This window comes from Scylla paramamosain, chromosome 23 (assembly GCF_035594125.1).
Source record: "Scylla paramamosain isolate STU-SP2022 chromosome 23, ASM3559412v1, whole genome shotgun sequence".
Taxonomy (NCBI): domain Eukaryota; kingdom Metazoa; phylum Arthropoda; class Malacostraca; order Decapoda; family Portunidae; genus Scylla; species Scylla paramamosain.
The window spans coordinates 12,157,986-12,165,485 of record NC_087173.1 but is presented as its reverse complement, the minus strand read 5'-3'; the positions used below and the strand labels follow the sequence as shown (position 1 = coordinate 12,165,485).

General features: G+C 44.5%; 1 protein-coding gene across 1 annotated transcript in view; it reads right to left on the bottom strand.

The window, feature by feature from the left end:
- LOC135112213 (cilia- and flagella-associated protein 251-like) overlaps positions 1–7,500 on the bottom strand; it is a 17,180-nt gene that overhangs the window by 7,649 nt on the left and 2,031 nt on the right. Inside the window, exons 5-13 of the mRNA XM_064026420.1 lie at positions 7,147–7,245; positions 6,588–6,662; positions 6,073–6,303; positions 5,770–5,934; positions 5,083–5,266; positions 4,066–4,263; positions 3,854–3,964; positions 2,201–2,401; positions 1,769–1,966 (exon numbers count right to left, since the gene is read on the bottom strand). Of these exons, the coding sequence (XP_063882490.1) occupies positions 5,210–5,266; positions 5,770–5,934; positions 6,073–6,303; positions 6,588–6,662; positions 7,147–7,245 (627 nt within the window). The 3' untranslated portion in view covers positions 1,769–1,966; positions 2,201–2,401; positions 3,854–3,964; positions 4,066–4,263; positions 5,083–5,209. The remainder of the gene's footprint in view (positions 1–1,768; positions 1,967–2,200; positions 2,402–3,853; positions 3,965–4,065; positions 4,264–5,082; positions 5,267–5,769; positions 5,935–6,072; positions 6,304–6,587; positions 6,663–7,146; positions 7,246–7,500) is intronic.

Here is a 7,500-nt window from a genome sequence, read left to right as displayed (position 1 = left end):
CAGAAGAAACACTCTTTTAAAAAGGCTGTAGTTGAAGTGACACAGGTTTTCAAGTGTTTTTACAGTTTGCAGTGGACAGATTAACAACATTTCTGCATTACTGACAGGAGAAACACTCTTTTAAAAGGCTGTAATTGAAGTGACACAGGTTTTCAAGTGTTTTTACAGTTGCAGTGACAGATTAACAACATTTCTGCATTACTGACAGGAGAAACCACTCTTTTAAAAGGCTGTAGTTGAAGTGATGCGGGTTTTCAAGGGTGTTTTTTACAGTTGCGGTGACAGATTAACAACATTTCTGCATTACTGACAGGAGAGAAACACTCTTTTAAAAGGCGCTGTAGTTGAAGTGACACAGGTTTTCAAGTGTTTTTTACAGTTGCAGTGACAGATTAACAACATTTCTGCATTACTGACAGGAGAAAACACTCTTTTAAAAGGCTTGTAATTGAAGTGACACAGGTTTTCAAGTGTTTTTACAGTTGCAGTGACAGATTAACAACATTTCTGCATTACTGACAGGAGAAACACTCTTTTAAAAGGCTGTATGTAATTGAAGTGACCACGGTTTTCAAGTGTTTTTACAGTTGCAGTGACAGATTAACAACATTTCTGCATTACTGACAGGAGAAACACTCTTTTAAAAGGCTGTAGTTGAAGTGACGCAGGTTTTCAAGGGTTGTGTTTTTTACAGTTGCAGTGATAGATTAACAACATTTCTGCATTACTGACTGGAGAAACACTCTTTTAAAAGGCTGTAGTTGAAGTGATGTGGGTTTTCAAGGGTGTTTTTACAGTTGCAGTGACAGATTAACAACATTTCTGCATTACTGACAGGAGAAACACTCTTTTAAAAGGCTTGTAGTTGAAGTGACGCAGGTTTTCAAGGGTGTTTTTACAGTTGCAGTGATTAGATTAACAACATTTCTGCATTACTGACAGGAGAAACACTCTTTTAAAAGGCTGTAATTGAAGTGACACAGGTTTTCAAGGGTGTTTTTTACAGTTGCAGTGACAGATTAACAACATTTCTGCATTACTGACAGGAGGAGAAACACTCTTTTAAAAGGCTGTAGTTGAAGTGACACAGGTTTTCAAGTGTTTTTAACAGTTGCAGTGACAGATTAACAACATTTCTGCATTACTGACAGGAGAAACACACTTTTGAAAGGCTCTAATTGAAGTGATGCAGGTTTTCAAGGGTGTTTTTACAGTTGCAGTGATAGATTAACAACATTTCTGCATTACTGACAGGAGAAACACTCTTTTAAAAGGCTGTAGTTGAAGTGATGTGGGTTTTCAAGGGTGTTTTTTACAGTTGCAGTGACAGATTAACAACATTTCTGCATTACTGACAGGAGAAACACTCTTTTAAAAGGCTCTAGTTTAAGCGACACAGGTTTTCAAGGGTGTTCATTTCTGCATTAATGACAGGAGAAAACACTCTTTTAAAAGGCTCTACTTAAAGTGATGTGGGTTTTCAAGGGTGTTTTTATGGTTCTAGCAACAGATTAACAACATTTCTGCGACAGATTAACAACATTTCTGCATTACTGACAGGAGAAACACTCTTTTAAAATGCAGGTTTTCAAGGGTGTTTTTACGGCTCCAGTGACAGATTAACAACATTTGTGTAGGAGAAACACTCTTGAGAACCCAGCTACCCCTGTTGTTTTGCAAGGCCATCCCCTGTGGCCTTGCAAAACAGTGACATTGACAAAGCACAGTGATTTAGAAGAGAGACACTGGTAAACCTAACCTAACGTACCAAATTCTCTCTTGTGTCTTCATTAACAGTCATTGAGGCTGTGGAGGCTGTCATGTCGATGGCAGCAGCAGCAGCAGCGGTGGTGGTGGTGGTGGTGGTGGCGGTGGTGCTCTGCTGCGTCACAAATGAAAACCGTTTTGCTCTTGCCAGTTCAATTTCCAAATTTCTGACTTGTTTCTGCAGTGAGGTGATCTCATTCTGAGAGAGAGAGAGAGAGAGAGAGAGAGAGAGAGAGAGGACAATGTGTGAGTGTGTCTATTGACAGTGAACAGCACTTGGTGAAACACACTCAAAACACATTCAAAACACACTCAAAAGACACCAAACACACTCAAAACACACTCAAGAACACACCCAAAACACACCCAAAACACTCAAAACACATCCAAAACACTCAAAAACACACCCAAACACACCCAAACACACTCTTACCTTCAATTCAACATTTTCTTGCAATATCTGTCCTCCAACATTTCTCCCTTCCTCCTCCTCTCTTCCTCCTCCTCCTCCTCCTCCTCCTCCTCCTCTTCTTCTGTCACATTCATCTGTTAGAAGCTGAATCCTAATCTTTAAATCTTCAATAACCCTTTCCTTGTCCTGTGCCAAAGCTTTCACCGCTTCTGCAAACTCCATCTATTACCCAAAAAAAAAAGAAGAAAAATAGTATTAACATAAAAATCCAGTTTAAGGAATTGTAAAGGTCACAAGGTCAGTACAAAGCAAGACAGAGGTCAGGAAGGTCAAGAAACAAGAGATTAAGCTTGAAATGGTTCGGTTTGATACCCAGACACCAAGAAAAGATGTTATTGATATTATTGAAGAGTATAACAATATCACTACCCAAGATATATATATTTTTTTAAAGATTTATTAAAGTTCATTATTTCATTATTGTTGATATGTTAATGACTGCTATTAATTAAGGAAATAATGATGGAATTAATTAGTCTTGTCAGGGTTCTCTCTGGCTGTGTGTGGCAGTGTCTGGGTGTGTGTGGCAGTGTCTGGGTGTGTGTGGCAGTGTCTGGGTGTGTGTGGCAGTGTTTGGGTGTGTGTGGCAGTGTTTGGGTGTGTGTGGCAGTGTTTGAATGTGTGTGGCAGTGTCTAGGTGTGTGTGTGGCAGTGTTTGGGTGTGTGTGGCAGTGTTTGGGTGTGTGTGGCAGTGTCTGGGTGTGTGTGGCAGTGTTTGGGTGTGTGTGGCAGTGTTTGGGTGTGTGTGGCAGTGTCTGGGTGTGTGTGGCAGTGTTTGGGTGTGTGTGGCAGTGTCTGGGTGTGTGTGGCAGTGTTTAAATGTGTGTGGCAGTGTCTGGGTGTGTGTGGCAGTGTCTGGGTGTGTGTGGCAGTGTCTGGGTGTGTGTGGCAGTGTTTGGGTGTGTGTGGCAGTGTTTGAATGTGTGTGGCAGTGTCTAGGTGTGTGTGGCAGTGTTTGGGTGTGTGTGGCAGTGTTTGGGTGTGTGTGGCAGTGTTTGAATGTGTGTGGCAGTGTCTAGGTGTGTGTGGCAGTGTCTGGGTGTGTGTGGCAGTGTTTGGGTGTGTGTGGCAGTGTGTGGGTGTGTGTGGCAGTGTCTGGGTGTGTGTGGCAGTGTTTGAATGTGTGTGGCAGTGTCTAGGTGTGTGTGGCAGTGTCTGGGTGTGTGTGGCAGTGTCTGGGTGTGTGTGGCAGTGTCTGGGTGTGTGTGGCAGTGTCTGTATTGACTTGATTGAAGGTTCCTGTGGTTTACTCACATCACACTAATTCAAATCAAGTGTTGGTGGTGCAGGTGTGAGCAATAGCCAGGTAGAGAAGGAACACAGTTTTTGGGCATTTTCAGATGTGTAAGTGTGTAATGTGTTGTTTTCAGGTGTGTAAATGTGTTTTTCATGTGTAGATAGCTTGGGTTTGTATTTCTGTGTATTGTGTTGTTTTATGTTGAATTTGTTGTTGTTGTGTTTTGTTCGTGTTTTTTCTCATTCCTCTGTGTGTTTCTTTCCCCCGTCTCCTGCCTGTCCTTCACAACAAACATCGTTCTTTTCTTGCACCAATTACCATCCAATCAATGTTTTTAATCCTTACATTCTCTCTCTCCCTCTCTCTGTCCGTCTTACCTGTTTTTCGTCATCTAGTTTCCTCCTTTCTTCCTCTCTTATACTTGCAATTCTCTCTTCAATCTCTATCTCTCTCTCTTTCATCAGTTCCTCTCTCAGTCTGTCCAGGCCCTGAGGAAATTAAAGAGAGGCATTAGAGTAAGATAGAATATTTGCAGTGTGAATTGTCGGTGTCCTCTCTTTCTCTCTTTCTCTCTTTGTCTCTCTCTCACCTCCCATCTGTTGAGAGACGAGGGTGGGGAGGAGGGCGGGTGCTCCTCGCTGGGACTTGAAGAGAAAGGCATGCTAGTGGGGGAGGTGCTGGTGGTGGCTGTCGTCGTTGTCATCATTCTAAATCTAGACCTTATGCTTTCAACTTCCAGCCTGTGCCTCTTTCTCTCCTCCTCCAGTTCCCTTCGGCCTTCCTCCACCTGAAGTAGTAGTAGTAGTAGTTGTAGTAGTAGTAGTAGTAGTAGTAGTTAGTGTTTTGGTACAGGGGACATGACAAGGGTGACTAAGAGGGGGTCTGGTGGGGGTCTTCAAGTGGCACAGGGGACATGACAAGGGTGACTAAGAGGGGGTCTGGTGGGGGTCTTCAAGTGGCACAGGGGACATGACAAGGGTGACTAAGAGGGGGTCTGGTGGGGGTCTTCAAGTGGCACAGGGGACATGACAAGGGTGACTAAGAGGGGGTCTGGTGGGGATCTTCAAGTGGCACAGGGGACATGACAAGGGTGACTAAGAGGGGGTCTGGTGGGGGTCTTCAAGTGGCACAGGGGACATGACAAGGGTGACATTAGCAGAATCATCAACAGCACTAAGGGGAGGACAAGAAGTGATGTGTTCAAGGTTGATAAAGTTAATATTTATGAGAGATGGGAATGAAATGGCTTTAAATAAGGTGATGTGTGAACTAAGTAACAAGGATGTGAGTGTTGAGTCGTCAGGGAGCTCTGAAGGATGACTGGACAGGTGTATGGATGGGAATGACAGGTGGAAGCAGGTGGAAGCAGGTGGAAGCAGGCAGGTGTGTTATGTACAGGGCCTGCGACATGTAGACCTCCTGGCTTGTTGCACTGCCCTCGTGTTGCTGTGGCAGTGCTGGGAGTGGACACTTGGCTGTCACACAACTGCAAAGGGTGATGCACACACAAACAAACAAAACTTGAATAATTCCAGACTTAAAATTTTCCCGACTCAAAAGTTTTTCAAGACTCAAAAGTTTTCCTGACTCAAAAACTTTTCCTTACCACAAGAGCAAGTTTCCTCTGCACTTCCTCTTCCTTCTCCTTCTCCCAGTGCCTCCTCTCATTCTCCAGAAATTCTTGTCTTTCTCTCTTCTTTTCTTCTTCTTTCCTATGCAAATCTTTCTTCCACTCAGCTCTGATCTTGTTCCCTTCTTCTTCCACTGCTTCCTCCTTCTCCTGCCTCAACCTACGAGAGAGAGAGAGAGAGAGACAGAGAGAGAGAGAATAAAAAAAATGACAAAACAGAATTATATTGTACCATAAAATTCACACACACACACACACACACACACACACACACACACACACACACACACACACACACACACCTTTCCAGTAGCTCTGCCTTCAATATTTCCAGTGCATTTCTTTCCCTCTCTACAAAACTTGTTTCCAAAATCTTTACAATTCTTTCTTTTTCTTGTTGAAGTTGCTCCCTTACTTTCTCCTCCACTCTTCCCTCCAGGCCGGCCACCAGCGTCTGTGGGAGGAGGAGGAGGAGGAGGAGGAGGAGGAGGAGGAGTAGTGGACAAAATTTAAATAAATAACAACAACAACAATAGCAATGAAAACAAGAGAGAGAGAGAGAGAGAGAGAGAGAGAGAGAGAGAGAGAGAGAGAGAGAGAGAGAGAGAGAGAGAGAGAGAGAGAGAGAGAGAGAGAGAGAGAGAGAGAGAGAGAGAGCCTTACCTCCTTCACTGTTCCTAACTGCTGTCTTAACTCTTCCATCTCCAGTTCATGTTCTAGAGTAGCTTGCTTCATCTTCTCTCTCCACCTTTCCTCCACCTCCTCCACCTCCTTCTTCCTCTCCTCCTCCATCTTCTGTCTTGCTTCCTCTGCTTCTGTTGCTGCTTGCTGGAAGACAGACATGCATCAGACACACACACACACACAAACACACACAGTAATAGTATTAAAACCACATCAAAATAATAATAATAATAATAATAATAATAATAATAATAATAATAATAATAATAATAACATATTTACCTGTAGGCTTTGTTCTTGTCTATGCAATTGGTCCATATATACTTCAATCTCCCTGTGAGCATCTTCCAACTGGCCTTTATAAACATCAGCCAGTCTGTGTGTGTCTGCCAGCTTGTGTTGAGTGTCTGCCAGCTTGTGTTGGGTCTCTGTCAGCTGCTGGTGAAGGCTGTCCGATCTCTTCCTCTCCTCTTCCTCCTCCTCCTTCCTCTTGCTTGTGTTCTCGTCTTGTATCTGTCAAAAGAGCTGCTGGTGAGAGGAGGAGGAGGAGGAGGAGGGGGGAGGAGGAGGAGGAGGAGGAGGAGTGTGAAAATGATAGTGGTGGTGGAGAACAAGAAGAGGAAGAATGAAAAGAAGAAGAAGAAGAAGAAGAAGAAGAAGAAGAAGAAGAAGAAGAAGAAGAAGAAGAAGAAGAAGAAGAAGAAGAAGCAACAAAAAATATCACACCAATTCTCTCTCTCTCTCTCTCTCTCTCTCTCTCTCTCTCTCTCTCTCCTCTCTCTCTCTCTCTCTCTCACCTGGAAGATCAAGTCCAAGATTGACGACGACACCTGAGACACATACGACAGGTAGGAACTGCCCTCCACCTTCACCTGAAAGAGAGAGGGAGAGGGAAAGTGGATAGTGGTGGTGGTGAGTGGATAAGTAAATTCTGCATGGCCTCCCCCAGTCCATCCCAGCCTCTCCCAGTCCATTCCAGCCTCTCCCAGTTGATCTCAGCCTCTCCCAGTTCATCCCAGCCTCTCCCAGTCCATTCCAGCCTCTCCCAGTCCATTCCAGCCTCTCCCAGTTCATCCCAGCCTCTCCCAGTCCATTCCAGCCTCTCCCAGTTTATCCCAGCCTCTCCCAGTTCATCCCAGCCTCTCCCAGTCCATTCCAGCCTCTCCCAGTTGATCTCAGTCTCTTCCAGTTCATCCCAGCCTCTCCCAGTCCATCCCAGCCTCTCCCAGTTCATCCCAGCCTCCCCCAGTCCATCCCAGCCTCTCCCAGTCCATTCCAGCCTCTCCCAGTCCATCCCAGCCTCTCCCAGTTCATCCCAGCCTCCCCCAGTCCATCCCAGCAAAGGTCAAGCCTCACCTTCTCTCTCAGTGCATTCACTTGTCCCTTCAAATCACCAAGTTGTCCCAGTCTGTCTCTCAGCCTCTCTACTTCCACTCTTGCTTCACTCAATTCAACCTGCAAGGAAGAGAAAGTTTTAGTTATCCCTTCATATCTCCCTCCACCTTTCTCCTCCACATTTCTCCTTCCACATAGAGATTCTGCAATGTTTCCTCCATCTCTCCTCCAAACCTGACTATCCTGCGACACTTTGTTCATAGTTAAAATAGTGTTTTTTGTTATAGTCTCACAAAATAGTCAGACATTCTCTCCTCTACCACCCTATATTCTTTCCTCCATTTCTTCCTCCGCAAGTTCCCTCCAAGCCTCTCC